A 22,315-nucleotide genomic window follows, 5' to 3' on the forward strand; every position below is an offset into this window, starting at 1 on the left:
TCTTACGACAGGCAGGGGATACCGTGGGTGAATTCTTCGTCTGCCTCCCCCACCCACAGGGGGTTCATTTGGTGTAAACTCATTCTGAAATGAAAGCAGTGGACTAAAGGCAAGAAATGCTGGTGGCCATTATTTTCTAATGGTATTGAAAGTGTGACTGCGAAAGTGGGCTCATTTAAAAAACAGCACTATATGAAAGAAATTATTGAATATTCTATGAATTAAAAATAGAAAATTCAAAATAAAATATTATGTGAACTACTTATGTGGATCTCAATGAATTAGTATTACCAAATATTCACTCTGATTTTCATGTTTAGAGCTACATCTAGACAGATAAAACAGAACATGATTTATCTTAGCCAAGGATATTTCACTGTAAATTACATAATGTATAACTCTGTACTGTAAGAATTGGCAGCAGAGCGCGTTAACAAAGACATGAGGCTTCACGCCATTGTTGTTGGTTACTATTACCAAAATTTACACTTTCACTGGGCATCTCACAATATTGCGTACACACGACACCTATCAATATCATGCAATATGTCGTCAGCAGTACAATACTTTTATACAAAATTGTATCTGTACAAAATCTAAAGTTCTTGATTTTAAAAAGACCTATAATGACATTATGCCTAAAACATACAAAATTAACATGAAGTGAAATGTAAACTGCAAAATGAAAACTTATAAATAGAGAGACAAAGGTTGGCCCTGAAGATGAATATGAAGAGGGGGCCTATGACCTAGCTATTAGGCCCCTTTAAACAACAAACATAAATATGAAGAGGTTTACATCATAAATTTGTTTAATTGGCTTTTGGAGGGGTCAAATCATGTGTTGCGTTTACACAACATTGGGAATAAATGGGTTCATTTATAGAGGGAGGTACTTCAGTCTGTCGAAACTAATGCAGTATAACAAATTTAAAAGATACCTGAAAACATTTATTAACACATTATACCTAAAAAATAAACCGGTAATTAAAACCAGAATGGCAAATTGTTTTCACTGAAGAAAAAATTATAAGTAAAATAAATGAAAGTGTAATTTGATAGAATATGATGTTCTTTAAGAACAAAACACTATATTCTGTTTCAAATTAATGTTATCTTTTTCAGGTATACTCTGTTAATAAATGTTTTTTCAGGTATTTTTCTACATTTATGTTATACTGAATTAATCTCAACAGACTGAAGATCCTCATAGTCTAAAAAAATCTAAGAGAAAAGGAAATTGGTAAATATTATTGAAAAGTGTGAAAGGAACTATAAGAAATTTGAGAACAAAGATGGAAGATTAGGTAAAGAAGCCAAGAGTCGATGGTACAACGAACAGTGCAAGGTGCAAGAGGAACTGATAAAAAAGCAGTACAACAGACGAAGTCTATGCAAAATAAATAAAATCAAACTTTTTGCGTCCTTGAGAGCTAGAACTTTAAGTGCATAACAGGGCAAAAATGGTGAACAACTGGTTGATCTAAGAGAACAACAACTGCATGGTGAGCGTGCAAACATCCCTAAATACATGCCAGCCAAAGAATATGAGAACGCTATTCTCTGAGAATTTGAATGACAGAAAATCTGCAGGTTTTGAAGATACTCCAATAGAGTTACGGAAAGCTGGAAGAGAAGCCTTACTAAAAAAAGAACTGTACCAACTTGTAAATCAAGTTTAAAACACTAGAAGATGGCCAGATGAACACTGTATGGCAGTCATAATCCCTATGTAGAAGTAAGCCAATGCCCTAGAGTACAAGAAGTATTGTACTTTAAGCCTCACCATAAACACATCTAAAATACTGTTAGATATTCTGAAATGTAGACTGACCAGGCCATTATGTGGACGACTCCCAGTTCGGGTTCTGAAAACGCAAGTCCACAAGAGATGCAGTAATTTGTTTTTAAATTTTTAAATCTTAGTAGAATGGCTAATCAACCTAAATGGAACCCTATTCTCCTATTTTATTGACTGCAAGAGAGCATATGACTGAGAAACTTGGGAACAAATCTTTTCCTTGTTGGAGAACATTGATTGTACACAGAAAAAAATCACACTGGTGGCAAAAAGAGGCAAAAAGTGGTAGTCAGAATTGGCAACAGTTATTCACAATCAGCAAGATTTTGCAATGGTGTTCACCAAGGGTGCTCACTGTCATGAGGGTTATTCAATGATTTTGCTGATGCAGTCCTAAATGAGGCCTTGGGGCAGAACAAGTATGGGTCTAATGGTTGAGTTGTGTGCACTCTAAAATTTGCAATCACGACAGTTCTAGCAGGTAGCCCTATTACCGTCAACAAGAGGATCTTACAGATATGAAAAACTAGAATGAAAAATCAGCATAGCAAAGACAAATATTGATTTTAGTGGATAAATCAAGGAAAGATTTCAAAATATTCATTCATAAATAAGACAAAAGTATCTTCTTTTAAACACTTCGGTAGGATAAAATCAGAGGATGGCTACTGTCAAAATGTGACTTGAAATGACAAGGGTAACGTTCTACAAATACCAGAAACTACTAACTAACTTCACATTGAGCCTACAGCTCAGAAAGCGGTTTGTTAAAGTATTTGGTCAGTGGCGTTGTATAGAGGTGAAACGTGGACGGTGAACTCCAACCTGACGGGTTGTAATCCGACATTAAAGATGTGGTGTTGGAGGCATCTGCTTAAGATTCCCTGGATGCATCGCATCACAAATCTGGAAGTACTCAATCGAGTTGGTAATCGAAAAGTAATAGTGAAAATTCTAAAAAATTGTTCAACAAATTTTTAACTTACACTTCCACATTAGGCAACTGTGTGAAAGACAACTCACCTCGATTGGACACATGCTGTGACATAGAGGCTTGCTACGAGAGATAATGGAAGACAAGCTGGATGAAAAGAAACGGCGAGAAAGATCTCAATATAGTTTGTCCGTTATTGGATATTATAAATTTTCCACCTAACTCATTCCTGGTTGCCAGCGTTTTGCCCCAGTGTGCTAAGTTGGGCTCATCAGTTGGTACATAGCACACCTACCAAGAAGCATGGCTAGTGGACACCATGTTGGCCACTGCGTAGGCTACTTGGAGCCAGCGGCAGTGCCAATGCACTATGAGAGACTGTCTTATTTTCAAAAATTCGGAACCTGAAATATTTGTTCCGAATGAGGAAATTTATATTACCAAGTTTCCCTATGGGAATCAACATCTTTATCGTCTGATGACCAGGGTGAAACGCTGGCTAAGAATGAGTTAACTGTAAAATTTATAATTTCATTTATGTTGGAATTAGGGTTCTTGCTAGCTCCTGTTAATTCAGCCTGGACACCAGAGTATACAAAGGTTGATGCTTAAAAATTACACATCAGGGTACAACAAAAGTCAGCGACATCTACAACATCGGTCTGTCATTGACAGATATGTTTTGTTGGTAACAGAATGTATTAGATAATACCTGGAAAAAGAAAACATTTTCTAATGTATTCTGTTATTAATAAAATCTTTTCTCAAGTACTTTTTAGCGTTTTCATATTCTCATAATAGTTTAAACGGACTAAAAAACTTAAAAGGTTATACATTAACCAAGTTGAAACTGAAAAGAAATGGCCTCCATTTTACCAAGTTGCTTAAATGTGAGAGTTCTATGATGGCAGATTCTCTTTTCTTTTGTTAGTGGTTTAATGCCGTACAAACTCAGATACGTTTTTGGCGAGGATAGGATAGGAAAGGGTTCAGGCTGGGAAGGGAGCAGCTGCAGCCGTATTATTGTGAGAAAACTAGAAACCATGGCAAACTACTTTCAGGGCTGTCAATCGTCACCTACCATTTCACAAATGCAAGCTAAAGCTTGCGCAGCCATCTTGCAAGGTTGGTAGATTTACTAGCATGTTGTAGAAACCTTTTGCAGGATAAAATTTCTACTGTAAGGTTATAAGTTAAGATGAATAATAGTTTAAGAAATATTAAACACATCATTATTACTATTCTTCTTCTTAATTAATAACCACAATACATTACCTGCCAGATCAGTCAGTTTCACTTGTTCCATCAAACCCATCAACATTCGTACTTTATGATCTACAAGGGACTCTATTCTCTCATGAACAGATTCATATTCTGGATAATCTTCTACAAGAGAAGATAATTCCTCAAAAGCCTGTGCATATTCGGTTTTTTTCCTCCTGATGATATTTTGGACATCTGCACTGTCTGAGCTGCCTGCAGATGAAGACGTATCAACAGAACTGCTCTGAGAGCTTGTCTGAAAAAGAAAACCATATAAAATATATTATTTACAACAAAATATTAACAGTAAAAGTATCAAATCAGAGTCCTCCCACTATACAGTATATCTTGCATTGCTATTTTGTATTGCATTTTAGATATGTTCACAGCAATGCTGAATTTATCCAAGTGGAAAAACTGCCTGCATTTGAGAATTACATGAGAATTGTTTGTAAACAATCTTGTGAATCTACTAACATGAGTCTCTTGCATTTAAACATTCCTAAATGCCAGTAGACTAAGCCAGAATTAATTCCTCACACTTGAGCTTAGAAAGTGAGGTTCTAACCAACTCCACCACTCTTCGGTGGAAGGAGAATACGACAACACTCGATTTCTGTGACAATGCCAACTCGTACTTTGATAGACAAGTGTTGCACGTGGCTGTGCATCACCAAAACTCAAGATTCTCTCTAGCCTACACATACCTGTTGTGACTGATGGACTGCTTTCCCTTAAAACATGATCCAGTGAGCTAATTCCATTAACTCTGGGAAATAATCAGGTTGCAGAGAAAGTGTATGGCAGAATTAACATGCTGGGTTTCCATTTCAAAATTTCCCAGTCTAAATAATTATTTACAGCCAAAACCAGTTATAACGACTCCGAAGGGACTGTCAATTAATTATCATTATAGCCAATAGTTGCACAAAATGGTTGTTTGTTTTTGTACTAAAAACTTAATATCTGTAAGTTTTAGGCTGCACACTTACAGTACGCGGTTAATGAACAGAATGAAGTGAAAATTTCAAAAAACGTAGGCCTAACTGAAACAGGTACTGTATTTAAAATACAGTATTTGAGGAGTGGAACCGAGAAGAATTTTTCTTGTAATGTTTAGACAGTACGAACAGCAATAATATGCCAGCAAAATATGGCTACATCACTAAGAAATTAATATTTACAATAATTATCTCATAATAAAATTTCAAACTGATGTAGTCTATTAATCCCTCTGTCAAAACTCTGCTGGATTACCAGGGAAAGCTCTCAAAGGACATTCTTGGACTAGATTGTGAACAGTCTGCTTTTCAGCACCACAGTCTCAACTTGGAGAAGTTATTTTCTTCCATTTGTGCAGGAAACTGGCACATCTACCAGTTGGTTCTTTTTCGGTTAAGAACCGACCAGATCTTGCGTGGCAATTCATAGCCAGCACGGTATCATTCCATCGTAGCATTAATCTGCCATGTCTGTTTCCAGCAATCATTAATATTAAACCAGCTGTCAACTAACATCCTTGCAGTTTCCAGGCGTGGGTGATGAGAGCAAAGCCTTCCTTTACTGATGGTTGGGATGTTTGCGTGAACACAGAGGTGAAGATTTTTCTGTAGTTTTTGTACTCCCATACAAGTGCTCTTTCCGCCACATAGAAGGAGGTGGTATGTGGCTAAGTATGGGGTAACCAGAAAATAGGTGTAGGCCTAGATCTGATTGTGCCAGTGATAAACCTATAATAAGCGAGGAGAGAAGTAGCTAAAATGTAAAGTGTTCGACAATGTTAAACACGTTTTGGCTCATGAGATAAAATGTTGAGCCTGTTTTAAACTTAATGTATATGAATGACACTTCCTCATGCCAGTTTCTGCATAACAAAATTTAATTACCATACTACAGTTCAAAAAATGAAAATAGATTACGCTATACATAAATTATACACTCCCCTACAGTAAATGCACTACTGTAAATCATGAAAGCCTTCACTTTTTCATGTTTCTCTTTTTTTAAATGTACACACATGTGATGTTCTGTACCGTAACATTAGAAAAATCCTACACACATAACCACAAAACACATAAAAGCTGATTAAATAGTATTTCTGAACATTGTGATCATGAAAACATTTAACACAATACAAGCTAAGACAGTGTTGTTTAGTTCCTTCAACTAGCTGCTTTAAATTTTAAATGCAATACAGAAAAACATACAACTATACCATACAACTTAAGGCAATCAGTTATCTTTGCTTGCTTATTGCATTTAAGATCTGCGTGCGCATTTTGCATCTGATCATGCATTTATATTAAAGCACAAGCAAAGGCATCTCATACAGGCCATCAAGGCCCTTGGAAGGGTGGAAGGTAAAGGCTTCCACTATCCGTAACCTCAGCACTTGATGGGGTAGAGTTATTAGCTCTATGCCTGACCGCCTTTGCCCCCAGGAATCAACCTGATACTCATTTTTGGTGTAGGCTGCATTTATATTAATGCCTCATTATTTTATCATTTGCATTAAAATCTTCTTTGAAAATAAAATATTTTTGGAAAGTTGTCACTGCAATGAGAGTTTCTTTAAGTGATGGCACAACAAAGTGTTCTTGTTGTTCATTTTCATTCTCATCAATCATGTATTGGCTATGGATGTCAGCTACTATTTCTTCTTAACTCGCTGAGGTAGACACAGCAGGAATGTTGTCTACCTCGGCAAAGTCCTCTATTTCCCAAGTTGACAAAGAAGAAACAAATTCTTGTAACAATCGTCTTCAGCACCATCAGCTGATGGTGAAAATGTGTTGCCCTTACCACAGGATGGTGAAGAAAGATCTCTGAAACCTGCATGTTTAAAACAATAGGCAATGGTCCTATGTCATTTTCCCTATGCTTCTGATATTAAAATTGCATCAAGAACATTGAAAACAGGGTTTAAAAATGAAAAATTAGCTTTACGTTGCACTGACACAGATAGGTCTTCTGGCAATGATGGGGTAGGAAAGGGCTAGGAATTGGAAATGACCATGGCCTTAATTAAGGTTCAGTCCCAGCATTTGCGTGGTGTGAAAATGGGAAACCATGGAAAACTATCTTCAAGGTTCCTGACAGTGAGGTTCAAACACACTATCTCACAAAAGCAAGCTCATGGCTGCACGATGCTAATCGCATGGCCAACTATCTCAGTAACTGTCTCTTCACCTTCTTCAATTTTCTGTTAACATGTTCCTCACTTGAAGTTTCCTGTATTGCATTTTAAGAGATTTTTTGTGTTCCTCACTTGAAGTTTCCTGTATTGCATTTTAAGAGATTTTTGCTTCCCTGGTTCCTAATTTGTAAAACTGAAGTGATGTTTGGAAGTTAAAAAAAGAAAAAAAAAAGCTTTATGCACTGCAGATCGTCGATTACTAGATGAGTGGGGCAGTTGTGGACAAGGAGATTAATTTTTTGTTTCTTTGATTTCAGCTGAGAGTCTCAATTATGCAACTAGTTTTCAAAAATTTCTGACATTATCCAATGCCATTCACAAACTACAGACAGGGACTGAATGTTTTAAAACAACTTGGTTTTCTTGATTTGACAATCACCAAAAGCTTTTCTTTACATATTTGCAGCAATCATAATAGTGATTCTTGTCTTAAGGCTTTTCCCACCCAAGCACTGTTCACCTTTAAATTTCAGTGCCTTATTAGAAGTCATAATGTAAAACAAGCCAGTTTCATCTGCACTGAATACATCATCTGGCTTGTAACCTTCACACAAAGCAGGGCATTTCTTAGATATCCATTCGTCTGTTATGCGATCAGGTACACTGACAGCTTCTCCACATATTTTCCCGGCAACAATTTATCATGGTGAGATCGGAAAAGTTGAATCTAAGAGGAAGAACACTTGAAGTTCAGATTGCCCATCCAATGAGCAAATTCATTGGCTTTTGCTTGAAGAATAGGTCCATGTCAATGCACTATGAGAGAATTTGTCTCATTTTCAAAAATTGATGCCTGCCTGGCCATCAGATGATAAAAATGTTCCCTATGGGAATCAACATCTTTATCAACATACCACTTAGTCAAGCAACTCACCTTCTTTCTCCCAAGTCTTCCCAGCCGAAACTTTGCAACATTTTTGCAACGCCACTCTTTTGTTGGAAATCACCCAGAACAAATCGAGCTGCTTTCTATGGATTTTTTCCAGAACTTGAATCAAGTAATCCTGGTGAGGGTCCCATACACCATGTGAGGTCTTAACGGGAAACTACCTCACTCCTCATTTCCCTAGTACGCCTCTTCAGTGACGCCTAGGTTATTTATGACAGCTGTTGGCAGAACTGCAGAGGATGAAACCAGCCTTCGGGCTGACTACCCAACATACACCAGAGACTTGTATGCCCTCTCCTTTACATCCTTACTACAGAGATGTGTAGAGATATGTACATTTATGTACAATCCCATTTATGTGATTAACCTAATGAAGACTTTTTTTTTTGCGTCGCGCCGACACAAATAGGTCTTATGGCGACGACGGGAAAGGAAAGGGCTAGGAGTGTGAAGGAAGCGGCCATGGCTTTAATTAAGGTACAGCCCCAGCATTTGTCTGGTGTGAAAATGGGAAACCACGGAAAACCATTTTCAAGGCTGCCGACAGTGGTGTTCGAACCTACTATCTCCCGAATACTGGATACTGGTCGCGTTTATGCGACTGCAGCTATCGAGCTCGGTAATGAAGATCTTTCCTTATAGTAACACCTAGGAACTTACACTGATCCCCATAACGAACTTTCACCCCATCAATGCAGTAATTAAAACTGAGAGGACTTTTCCTATTTGTGAAACTCACAACCTGACTTTTAACCCCATTTATCATCATACCATTGCCTATTGTCCATCTCACAATATTTTCGAGGTCACGTTGCAGTTGCTCACAATCTTGTAACTTATTTATTACTCTGTACAGAATAACACCATCTGCAAAAAGCCCCATCTCTGATTCCACTTCTGTACTCGTATCATTTATATATATAAGAAAACATAAAGGTCCAATAATACTGCTTTGAGGAATTTCCCTCTTAATTATTACAGGGGCAGATAAAGCTTCACCTACTCTAATTCTCAGAGATCTATTTCCTAGAAATATAGCAAACCCATTCAGTCACTTTTTTGTCTAGTCCAATAACACTCATTTTTGCCAGTAGTCTCCCACGATCCACACTATCGAATGCCTTAAACAGGTCAATCGCAATAAAGTCCATTTGACCTTTTGAATCCAAGATATCTGCTATATCTTTTTGGAATCCTACAAGTTGAGCTTCAGGGGAATAACCTTTCCTAAACCCGAACTACCTTCTATCGAAAGAGTTATTAATTTTGCAAACATGTCTAACATAATCAGAAAGAATGCTTTCCCAAAGCTTACCTGCAATGCATGTCAAAGTGACTGGACTGAAATTTTCAGCTTTTTGTCTATCACCCTTTCCTTTATACACAGGGGCTACTATAGCAACTCTCCATTCATTTGGTATAGCTCCTTCATGCAAACAATAATCATATTAGTACTTCAGATATGGTACTATATCCCAACCCATTGTCTTTAGTATATGCCCAGAAATCTTATCAATTCTAGCCGCTTTTCTAGTTTTCAACATTTGTATCTTATTGTAAGTGTCAATTGCCATCATAAGTAAATTTTAATACTTCTTCATTAGTCACCTCCTCTATCTAGACATTATCCTTGTAACCAACGATCTTTACATACTGCTGACGGAATACTTCTGCTGTTTTTTGAAGATCCTCACATACACACTCCCCTTGTTCCTTAATGATTCCTGGAATGTCCATCTTGGAACCTGTTTCTGCCTTAAAATACCTATACATATCCTTCCATTTTTCACTAAAATTTGTATGAGAACCAATTATGCTTGCCATCATGTTAACCTTAGCTGACTTCTTTGCTAGATTCTATTTCCTAGTAAGTTCCTTCAATTTCTCCTCACTTCCACTTGGGGTATGATTCTCGCTTTGGGTGCGAGAGGTCCCAGGTTCGTATCCCGGACGAGCCCCCAATGGTTCATGTTTGTGGATGGTTCATGTTTGTGGGTTACTGTAGTCACGTCCTAGTTCGTGAACCATGGGCAACGGCTGAGTGGCCTAGTAAGTGGTCCTGAGAGTCGGGATACCAGTTGCTATGGAATGGGAGTGGGCATCTCGGACATATTCTGAGTCGTGGCCCTCCTTGTGCTCAGGCGGCTAGGACTATACAATTCACCGGTGGTCCATAACCCGTTAGAGGAGAGATCCTCACTTGGACTATGTGCAAGTAGGGCAGCATCCTGCTTCATGAATTTACCGAGCTCAAAACACTTTAAGCAAGCCTCGGACCTATGGGAGTAATGGAGTCCCACTCCCATTTGACAGGCGAGCGACTCCTTGGAAACAACTTGGCGAATGAAATGGAATTCGATGGGGAGCTATCAATATTAATGGGGCTTATGGAAGAAAGAAGGTAGAACTGGCTGAGTCAGCAAAGAGGATGCATCTGGATGTGCTAGGAGTAAGTGATATTCGGGTAAGGAGAGATAATAAGGAAGAGATAGGAGATTATAAAGTGTACTTGACGGGTGTTAGAAAGGGAAGGGCACAGTCTGGGGTAGGGCTCCTTATCAGGAATACCATTGCACGCAACATAGTTTCTGTTAGGCACGTAAATGAGCGAATGATGTGGGTAGATTTGTCAGTTGGAGGAATTAGGACAAGAATTGTGTCCGTGTATTCACCATGTGAGGGTGCAGATGAGGATGAAGTTGACAAGTTTTATGAAGCATTGAGTGACATCATGGTCAGGGTCAACAGCAAGGATAGAATAGTGCTAATGGGCGATTTCAATGCGAGAGTTGGGAATAGAACTGAAGGATACGAAAGGGTGATTGGTACATGTGGGGAAGATATGGAAGCTAATGGGAATGGGAAGCATTTGCTGGACTTCTGTGCTAGTATGGGTTTAGCTGTTACGAATACATTCTTCAAGCATAAGGCTATTCACCGCTACACATGGGAGGCTAGGGGTACCAGATCCATAATAGACTATATCTTAACAGACTTTGAATTCAGGAAATCTGTTAGGAATGTACGAGTTTTGCGCGGATTTTTCGATGATACAGACCACTATCTGATCTGTAGTGAACTAAGTATCTCTAGACCTAGGGTGGAGAAAGTGAAATCTGTCTGCAAATGAATAAGGGTCGAAAATCTCAAGGACAAGGAAATTAGACAGAAGTACATGGATATGATTAGTGAGAAGTTTCGAACAGTAGACAGTAAGCAGGTTCAGGATATAGAAAGTGAATGGGTGGCATACAGGGATGCTGTAGTAGAAACAGCAAGGGAATGCCTGGGAACAACTGTGTGTAAAGATGGGAAAAGGCGAACATCTTGGTGGAATGATGAAGTGAGAGCAGCCTGCAAACGTAAAAGGAAGGCTTATCAGAAATGGCTCCAAACAGACAGGGATTGGTACGTAGATGGAAGAAACAGAGCAAAACAAATAGTTGTTGAATCCAAAAAGAAGTCATGGGAAGATTTTGGTAATAACCTGGAAAGGCTAGGTCAAGCAGCAGGGAAACCTTTCTGGACAGTAATAAAGAATCTTAGGAAGGGAGGGAAAAAGGAAATGAACAGTGTTTTGAGTAATTCAGGTGACTCATAATAGATCCCAGGGAATCACTGGAGAGGTGGAGGGAATATTTTGAACATTTTCTCAATGTAAAAGGAAATCATCATGGTGGTGTTGCAAACAGCCAAGCTCATGGGGAGGAGGAAAATGATGTTGGTGAAATTATGCTTGAGGAAGTGGAAAGGATAGTAAATAAACTCCATTGTCATAAGGCAGCAGGAATAGATGAAATTAGACCTGAAATGGTGAAGTATAGTGGGAAGGCAGGGATGAAATGGCTTCATAGAGTAGTAAAATTAGCGTGGAGTGTTGGTAAGGTACCTTCAGATTGGACAAAAGCAGTAATTGCACCTATCTATAAGCAAGGGAACAGGAAGGATTGCAACAACTATCGAGGTATCTCATTGATTAGTATACCAGGCAAAGTATTCACTGGCATCTTGGAAGGGAGGGTGCGATCAGTCGTTGAGAGGAAGTTGGATGAAAACCAGTGTGGTTTCAGACCACATAGAGGCTGTCAGGATCAGATTTTCAGTATGCGGCAGGTAATTGAAAAATGCTACGAGAGGAATAGGCAGTTGTGTTTATGTTTTGTAGATCTAGAGAAAGCATATGACAGGGTAACGAGGGAAAAGATGTTCGCTATACTGGGGGACTATGGAATTAAAGGTAGATTATTAAAATCAATCAAAGGCATTTATGTTGACAATTGGGCTTCAGTGAGAATTGATGATAGAATGAGTTCTTGGTTCAGGGTACTTACAGGAGTTAGACAAGGCTGTAATCTTTCACCTTTGCTGTTTGTAGTTTACATGGATCATCTGCTGAAAGGTATAAAATGGCAGGGTGGGATTCAGTTAGGTGGAAATGTAGTAAGCAGTTTGGCCTATGCTGATGACTTGGTCTTCATGCAGACTGTGCCGAAAGCCTGCAGTCTAATATCTGGGAACTTGAAAATAAGTGCAATGAGTATGGTATGAAAATTAGGCTCTCGAAGACTAAATTGATGTCAGTAGGTAAGAAATTCAACAAAATTGAATGTCAGATTGGTGATACAAAGCTAGAACAGGTCGATAATTTCAAGTATTTAGGTTGTGTGTTCTCCCAGGATGGAAATATAGTAAGTGAGATTGAATCAAGGTGTAGTAAAGCTAATGCAGTGAGCTCGCAGTTGCGATCAGCAGTATTCTGTAAGAAGGAAGTCAGCTCCGAGACGAAACTATCTTTACATCGGTCTGTTTTCAGACCAACTTTGCTTTACGGGAGCGAAAGCTGGGTGGACTAAGGATATCTTATTCATAAGTTAGAAGTAACAGACATGAAAGTAGCAAGAATGATTGTTGCTACAAACAGGTGGGAACAATGGCAGGAGGGTACTCGGAATGAGGAGATAAAGGCTAATTTAGGAATGAACTCGATGGATGAAGCTGTACGCATAAACCGGCTTCAGTGGTGGGGTCATATGAGGCGAATGGAGGAAGATAGGTTACCTAGGAGAATAATGGACTCTGTTATGGAGGGTAAGAGAAGTAGAGGGAGACCAAGACGACGATGGTTAGACTCTGTTTCTAACGATTTAAAGATAAGAGGTATAGAACTAAATGAGGCCACAACACTAGTTGCAAATCGAGGATTGTGGCGACGTTTAGTAAATTCTCAGAGGCTTGCAGACTGAATGCTGAATGGCATAACAGTCTATAATGATAATGTATGTATGTATGTATGTATGTATGTATGTATGTATGTATGTATGTATGTATGTATGTATGTATGTTCCACAGCCATATTTCTTTACAATCTGCACCTCCTTCTTAGTTTCTTTATTTCTCTGTTATAATGAAGTGTATCTTTACTATTCCTTACCAACTTTAAAGGTACAAACCTATTTTCACACTCCACAACAATTGCTTTAAACCCATCCCAGAGTCTGTGGACAGTTTTATTTACCGTTATCCATCAATCATAGTTACTTTTTTCAAACTCCCTCGTGCCTGCTTTATCAGCCATATGGTACTGCCTAACAGTCCTACTTTTAGGACCTTCCTTTCTATCACATTTATTTTTAACTGCGACAAAAACAGCTTCATGATCATTAATACAATCTATTACTTTGGTTTCTCTATAGGGCTCATCTGGTTTTACCAGCAACACGTCCAGTATATTCTTCCTTCTAATTCGTTCCAACATTTTCTGAATCAGCTGTCTTTCCCATATTAACTTACCAGCTGATGTACCCGTGCTTCGCTACGGGATTCTCAGAAAGACTGACTGTGGTTTTCCTAACTGAAGTCAACATTATAGGAAGGGGAGTTAGGGATTGGAATAACTTACCAATAAATTTCCAATCTCATTGAAATCATTTAAGAAAAGGCTAGGGAAACAACAGATAGGGAATCTGCCACCTGGGCGACTGCCCTAAATGCAGATCAGTATTGATTGACTGATTTATTACAAAAACGTCAGTAGGAATGTAGCGATTAAAAGCAATGAAAAACTGCACATTTACTCACTTATAACGAACAGTACTACGGTGCCAATCTAACAGTCCAAAGTTCCAGAGTTAGAATGATCAGGCCACAGACAGCCGTGAACACTCCTCTGCCATTATTCTGTTAAATATCCACAGTTCTCATTCCAATCAGTGCCTCAGGGTAAGGATTGAACAGCTCAAATGCTATAATGAACCGGTGTGTTACGTACCAGTAGTATCAAAAATTTATGAAACAAAGGAATGGCACACTAAAGCAAAAAGTTACCTAACTCCATAGCTACTTCACACCAATATTCAGGCAGGATGTTACACTCGGTACGACCGGGCAAGTTAACCGTGTGGTTAGGGGCGCGCAGCTGTGAGCTTGCATCCAGGAGATAGTGGATTCAAACCCCAATGTCGGCAGGCCTGAAGATGTTATTCCATGTGGTTTCCCATTTTCACACCAGGTAAATGCTGGGGCTATACCTTAATTAAAGCCAAGGCTGCTTCCTTCACACTCATAGCCCTTTCCTATCCCATCGTCACCATAAGACCTAACTGTGTCGGTGTGACGTAAGGCAAATTTTAAAAAAATACTCAGTACGCAGCAGTATTCCTATCTGTCGGAGATGAGTGGCAACAGAAGACAAAGCACATCACAACAAACAATGGTCAATGTAATGTTATTGTTGATCAATTTTATGAGCTTCCTATATTGTAGGTCTTCACATTTAGTTTTCTTTAGACTCTGTGATATAAGGGCGTCTTATAAAATTTTTTATAGCGTAGACTGTAGTGCCTTATTTTCCGACTTTACATACCAATTTTCATTAAATCCTGTGTACCCATTTTCTCGTTACTCAGCGCTGCTAAGGACTTAGTAACAAAAATCGAAATTCATTAATATCTCCGATCATAGCCGGTATGGTAACAATGAATAAGAAATAAATGATCGGAAATATAATAATATATAACTTTAGTTATGTAGTATTTATAACCACTCCTTCTTTCCCACTCTCTTGCCTTGCCTATCTCCCCCTACCTTCACCTCACAACAGTGTCTACTTGTCAATAATGATTACCACCATATTTATTTTATCCTTTACTTATGAAGGCTGCAGCCGAATTTACCTTTACTGTAATATGTGTACATACTGAAGGTAAATTTTCTCTGTTGTCAAAAGGACATACAACAGAAGGAATTAGAATACACATAAAAACCATCAGGAAACGCGGAGTATTCCTCCCTCTGTTCCGTCTCTGGTGGAGATGCATCTGTGTCATAAGACTAAGTAATGATTAACTACAACTGAATGAAGACCAATGGCTAACATCTACTGGAGCAGTTTCCAAACACTTCTCTTCTGTCACTGTCGTCCAATTCCCACCCCTTGACTCGATGCTCTTCTTTACACTTTTCAGCAAACTATTTCCCTCGGTCTTCCTCTAAGTCTCCTTCCCTTAAACTCCATTTCTAACATCTTTCTTGGTATCCTCTCTTCTCCCATTCTCTTAATATGCCCTGTAAGACTGTAACATTTACTGTATTATCCATAATTATCTGCCATAATGCCTGTATTGTTTTCTTCTTGTATTTCAATGTGTCATAAAATCCCTGTAACATAAATTTTCCCTAACCCTGCAATTTCTGACAACTGTTGCATATGGAAATCTATTTCTTTTGCAAGCTATTATCCTACAAGCAGTAACGACCACAGGAGTGACGTTAATGTAGTGCCACTTCACCTATTTATCAAAATTTAAATATTAACTTAAATTTCATTCCACATAATTTTTGAACTTTTTATTCCACTATCAAAATATCTGTAATGAGAGGAAATTCCAACTGGAAATTTTTCTTTAGTTGCATTATGTTTTCAGAGTCACGATAGCCGCCAGGGATACAAATATGAAGAAGATGTACAAGGGCCAACTATTGCATTGTTAGAACTTCTTGCATGCCTTTAGCTGCAGGATTAATCTCCCTCCAAAGCCATGATGGATGTTTACGGTAGTTTATAGAGTTTATGCTTATCTAAAATGTGTTTCAAGCAGAAGTGTGTGTATATTTCCACATCAACAAGGGAGAATCCAAAGCACATTGTATCCTCCATTGGCAGTCTGGTTCATGGACTAGAGGAAATTAGAGGTACATTTAAAACCATCCCTTGCACTTTCTGCATTCTAAATTTATCATCTAACCTCAGTACTTTCATTAATAAGACCTATTGTATTTACAAGTAGGCCTATTTGTTGAAATTACCTATTGTGCAGTGAAGTTCAAAGAAAGAATAATATTTTATTAATGTCTTTTTGTAAGTGGCAGTTTAATATTAATGACGACGAGGAATGTTTCCATAAAATAATTTATTATATGATCCGACTGGGCTGGGAAGACTTGGGAGAAAGGAGACTAGCTGCTCGACTAAGTGGTATGTATAACATGCTAATTAGTTTATAATATCACCTATTCAATACATAAATTAATTAGCATCCTACATATAGTATCTTCAATACGGATCCATAATGATATTTATCACTTGTAAGTGGTATGTTCCGAGGTATCAGTGGAGAGATGGCGTGGAATGACAACAGTCGACGAATAAGTTTGAATGGTGTCTTTAAAAGTAGGAAAGATCACAATATGAAAATAAAGTTGGAATTCAAGAGGACAAATTGGGGCAAATATTCGTTTATAGCAAGGGGAGTTAAGGATTGGAATAACTTACCAAGGGAGTGTTCAATAAATTTCCAATTTCTTTGCAATCATTGAAGAAAAGGCAAGGAAAACAACCAGGGCAACTGCCCTAAATGCAGATCAGTAGTGATTGATTGATTGATTGATTGATTGATTGATTGATTGATTGATTGAGGGATCAACATACTGGTCTTCAGGTGAGACCTTCTGCCCTACAAGGGTTGCATCAGTCAAGCAGTAGCAACACAAAATTATGATTATTACGTCTGACAGCAGGGGCATGATTAGTTCAGTGGCTTAGCTGCTGGCTTCCCACCCAGAAGGCTGCAATTCGAATCCCGGTCAATCTTGGGTTGATATTTTCATCTCAAAAATCATGTGGCTTCAGGAAGGGCATCTGGTCGTAAACCCCTGGCCAAAACCAAAATGAGCCTGGGTGGCTCCAGCGACCCCAGAAATAACTAGGATAAAGTATCATTTCAGCAAAGCTATAGAGTCCACACCGCAATTTAACACCGAGGCACCACTATGTGGCTCACACGAAGTGACTGTCCTCTGTTTAATACTTAGTTTTCCACTTGTAGCACTGAGGTAAGTTGAATAGCACTGCTGCCAACTGTTGGTTGTTGGTCTGATATGGCTTTTTTTTCTTGCCGTACAGACAGTATGCGCCGTCGCAATAGAAAAGAGACTCTCAAAAGGTGTGCGGCCCTCAAGGGGCCACTGATCTCAAGACAGAGATTGGCCTGGATGTGCAAAGATAGGTTACAATTAATAAATTACCTTTCTTCTTGCCGTGCAGACAGTACGCGCCACAGTAATAAAAAAAGAGCCTCTCGAAGGAAGTGTGGCCCCTTAGGGGCCACTGTCCTCGTGACAGAGATTGGCCTGCATGTGCAAAAATATGTTAAAGCTAATAAATGACCTTTATCTCTTGCCGTAAGCCCCAAAATTAATGGAGGAATTGAGAAAGTGTAAGATTATCTTCCGACGCCATAACACTTTCAAACTTTGCGGGCCTATTTAGTCTTTTGCAACAGTTGGTAACATGGGCCAATGCCCGTGATCCTTGGCAGAAGCAATGGTTAATGGTGCCTGGACCACTACTTTAGGTCATAAAAGTAAATAGACCTATACCTCTAGGGGCGGGTGGGTTGGACTCTGGCAGGCGTAATGAACACATCTCTCCTCCAGAATCATTTCTAGGTAAGAATAGCAGCATTGAAACTAACATCATATGTAATAATCCTTGCAGAGCAGACTCTATATTTCTACCATAATTTCAAAGCAACACTAAAAAATAAACTAGTGTCCTCATCCCGAGGTGGTGCAGCTCTTTTCAGGCACACCCCCAATGGAGGTGAGCTGCATGTACCATTTCAACCACATACCAGCCCTCCTGCCATTCTTAAATTTCTAGCAGTACCGGGAATCGAACCTGGGTCCCCGAGGACAGCAGCTAATAACACTAACTGTTACACTACGGAGGCGAGCAAAGCAACACTGAAACTGTATTAGGGTGATCTTTATTAATGTGAATTAAAATGAAGGGGGGGATCGTGTGGCAGAATCCCCAGTACCAAAAGAGCTTCACCTGTTGTTCACCTCATGAGCTGCTACTGCCTACAGGATTGATTTATAATCAGGATTAGGGGCAGGACACATTCAATTATATGATGCAGGGAAATAACATAAACTCCTAGAGAAGTATAATTAATTAATGTCAAAGAAGAACATCGATACCAGTATGGGAAAAGCAAAGTGGAATTTTCCCTAGTCCTCTACTTTCAAATAGATTTGTAGTTAATGGTACAAATCATCCACACCTCTTCAGTTAAGAGCAACAAAGAGGTCAATAATAACGTTATTTGCTTTACATCCCACTAACCACTTTTACGGTTTTTTAATATGCTGCAGTGCCGGAATTTTGTCCCGCAGGAGTTGTTTCATGTGCCAATAAATCTACCAACACGAGGCTCACATATTTGAGCACCTTCAAATACCGATGGACTGAGCCAGGACCGAACCTGCCAAGTTGAGTTCAGAAGGCCAGCGCCTCGACTGTCTGAGCCACTCAGCCCGGCAAGAAGAGGTTAATTTTGTTGTTATTATTGTTGTTACTGACAAATTATGCTATTTGAATCAAAATAATCTGATAGGGAAAAAATTTCAGTGACCACAGAATCTATTGAGGAACTATGTATAACTGGTTACTCTCGAATGATGTACACAAATCAGACAAAATATAAAAGTTTATTTAAAGGGATGGAAGAAAGCCAGAAACTTTCACTGACTTCATGCTGTGTTTACTGGCTTTCTCCTTAAGCTACACTTCCCAATTCATAAAGCAAGTAATCAAGTTTTGTGTGAATAGATATTGTAACTATGGCCACGGAAAACAGTTATATGTAACATCCGAACCTTATGAATTGGACATTTCACTTCAAAAATCCCACAATATACTGGCCAGCATTCAATTTACAACCACCTTGATGAGAAGCTTGAGACAATGACACACTAACATCAACGCCCACCCCTGTTTTCCCTGCCCCTCAAGACATTTCTCAAGATGGTCACCCTTCAATGAGAGTCGATCCCCACCCTTTAATAAAGTGAGGAAGAAGAAATTAACTCGTCAGGGGCTGAGAAGAAATGAATATAGAAGTAAGACTGATAATGAGGCCTTCAACATATTAATATGTAGAGATTGCCCTTGTCCTCTACGATTCCCTGTTGCTCAGTTTTCTCATACTGACCTGTCATCGTGTTTAGGATACATGCATGCCATGCATTTTAAGTAGAACTTTCTTTCACGTGCTGGAAGCCAATGACGGAAAGTTCTCGCATTCGAACACCCTAAGCGGGACAGAACAACACAGACTAACACTGTTACTAATCATCAGTTTTATTTGAATTTATCCTAGTATGTACCCCTATCCTTATTTCTACACTCGATCTTAGTTATCGCTCGTTCATTCCCTTACGCATTATTTATCATCAATTTTTTAGTCAATCACTTCAGCAATAGTCGGGATGTGCCCTTCATGAAATGAAAAGTGTTCCAAAAACGTTCTCCCGCAGTTGGTCCCTTTCCACAATGCAAACTTTTTAAAGCAACTTAGTTACATAGTTTCCTTTAATACTTACAGCAAATGCCATGCTTGTAACTTCCTTCAAAACTAACGATCCTTGCTACTTGCAAAAACAACCAAGCAACTATAAACGTTATACCACTAAACAGTAAACAAATTATCAATTTTATTATTTCCCGCGCCGACACATCTGTCAAATAGCATGGCGCAAGGAGCATCTAAAAAGAGAAAGCACGGCCACTGCCTTCGTGATGTCCAGGCCGTACTGTAACGAGCGCGGGAAAGCAATCAACTGATCGTTAGGGGGGAAGTTTAGCACATGAGTTAGCAGAGTTAAACATAGATTTTCGCAGTTTTATTGAAGTTTTTAACGATGGATGCATGTTCACTCAGATATATGAGAGAATGAGTCGTCATCGACTGCATTATTAAGTGGAAAGTCGTTAATTAGTGAAGAAAACTTAGTGTGAACGTGTATTTATGTGAAGCTATAGGTTAAGAAGATCGTTCTTCAGTGTTTTAATTTTGTAGTTTATTTGTGTAAAGTTATATTTATAGTGTAAAATTAATTGAGTTTGTGCATTCTGTGTTTTAATATTAACCACGAATTGTATATACTTGAATTAAGATGATCAGTGAGAGAAATCACCATGCCTAAGAGTTGCTGTGTGCCTGGCTGCAAAGCCAATTATAAACAAGGAGACTACACTCCGGTATTTGCGTTTCCTTCTGATGAAGAACGAGTTAAGTTATGGAAGAAGGCTATTCCCAGGGAAAATTTAATAGTTAATCAAAACACAGTTGTGTGTATCAAGCACTTCCCTGAAAATCACATCCTGAGAGAAATAAGAGTGTCTCGTCCAGATGGTGAGTTAATTTATTTTATTATGTTATAAACATGAGTAACATTAGGTAGGTCCTATATTTTTATGTAATCAGACGGGTTCTGTATGAGTTGCGCCGAGTAAAAGTTGCGCCGAGCAAAATTTGCGCCGTGGAGATTCCCCGCCGGGAGTAGAAGTGGTTTGACAGCTGTCTTAAGCATCTGCTACCTGCGCTGCACCGCAGAGGGTTATTTCCAAGTTCAAGGAATGTCTGTGAATATCTGTAGTACTGAGTTTTGAAATTAATATATAAAAAATATTAATCACTCTATCTTTTATTGCTAGTTGTTTTACGTCGCACCGACACAGATAGGTCTTATGGCGACGATTGGACAGGAAAGGGCTAGGAGTGGAAAGGAAACGGCCGTGGCCTTAATTAAGGTACAGCCCCAGAATTTGCCTGGTGTGAAAATGTGAAACCACGGATAACCATTTTCAGGGCTGCCGACAGTGGGGTTCGAACCTACTATCTCCCGAATACTGGATACTGGCCGCACTTAAGCGACTGCAGCTATCGAGCTCGGCATTCACTCTATCAATGTTGGTTTCTTGCACATTTAGAAAACCTGCATCGTATTTATCAGTGGGTGAAATGTGTATAACTACGTAGTTTGACTTAAATTACAAACCAAGTGTGGAAACATGGAATCAGTCTTTCAGTCTTATGAAGAATATCCACAGCCTGTTTGTAGCTAACTGTCAGGGTCAGGAATAGAATGAATGAAGAATGAAATACCGCTAAAGGAAGAAAATACTTCCGAATGCGAGATCTGACGTGCTTTTGCGGACAAAGATTAATGGATGCCAAATGAAATATAGCGAATTTGTTGAATAAAGAATGACCAGTTAAAACAGATTTTTTTTCTTGCTAGGGGCTTTTACGTCGTACCGACACAGATAGGTCTTCTGGCGACGATGGGATAGGAAAGGCCTAGGAGTTGGAAGGAAGCGGCCGTGGCCTTAATTAAGGTACAGCCCCAGCATTTTCCTGGTGTGAAAATGGAAACCACGGAAAACCATCTTCAGAGCTGCCGATAGTGGGATTCGAACCTACTATCTCCCGGATGCAAGCTCACAGCCGCGCGCCCCTACGCGCACGGCCAACTCGCCCGGTAGTGGAAAAAAAACCTGTCTCGCCCTACGTTTCCCCGACATGCACCCCTTATGAAGTGATAGGGCTCAAGAATGAACCATAGCTACTGCCAAAGAAAGGAAATTGGGTGCCCTGGCGAGGCCTGTCGCATTCCCCTGGATATAAAAGATTAATAAATGACAAATGAAATTGTTTCAAACAGTGATGCTGATATAAATTGAAGAAATCAGAAATAATATTTTGAACGTCAGCTTTGTCCAGCATAAACGCTATCTAAAGTGATCATAGATTTAACCCCCGGAGCAGTGATGGGAAGCCTACAGTTTTACAGTTTTCCGTCGCAAATGTTCATTCTATCAGCGTTGTTTCATTCCCTGTGGAATTCCCAAACAAGACCTCTAGTTCCTAGAATTATTAATGACCA

General features: G+C 39.0%; 1 protein-coding gene across 1 annotated transcript in view; it reads right to left on the bottom strand.

The window, feature by feature from the left end:
• Nucleotides 1–20,121, bottom strand: part of LOC136874322 (centromere protein K) — an 84,173-nt gene extending 64,052 nt beyond the window's left edge. The window contains exons 1-2 of the mRNA XM_067147964.2: nucleotides 19,970–20,121; nucleotides 4,011–4,254 (exon numbers count right to left, since the gene is read on the bottom strand). Of these exons, the coding sequence (XP_067004065.2) occupies nucleotides 4,011–4,254; nucleotides 19,970–19,981 (256 nt within the window). The 5' untranslated portion in view covers nucleotides 19,982–20,121. The remainder of the gene's footprint in view (nucleotides 1–4,010; nucleotides 4,255–19,969) is intronic.
• Between the last annotated feature and the right edge of the window lie 2,194 nt (nucleotides 20,122–22,315).

This window comes from Anabrus simplex, chromosome 5 (assembly GCF_040414725.1).
Source record: "Anabrus simplex isolate iqAnaSimp1 chromosome 5, ASM4041472v1, whole genome shotgun sequence".
In the NCBI taxonomy this organism is placed as follows: domain Eukaryota; kingdom Metazoa; phylum Arthropoda; class Insecta; order Orthoptera; family Tettigoniidae; genus Anabrus; species Anabrus simplex.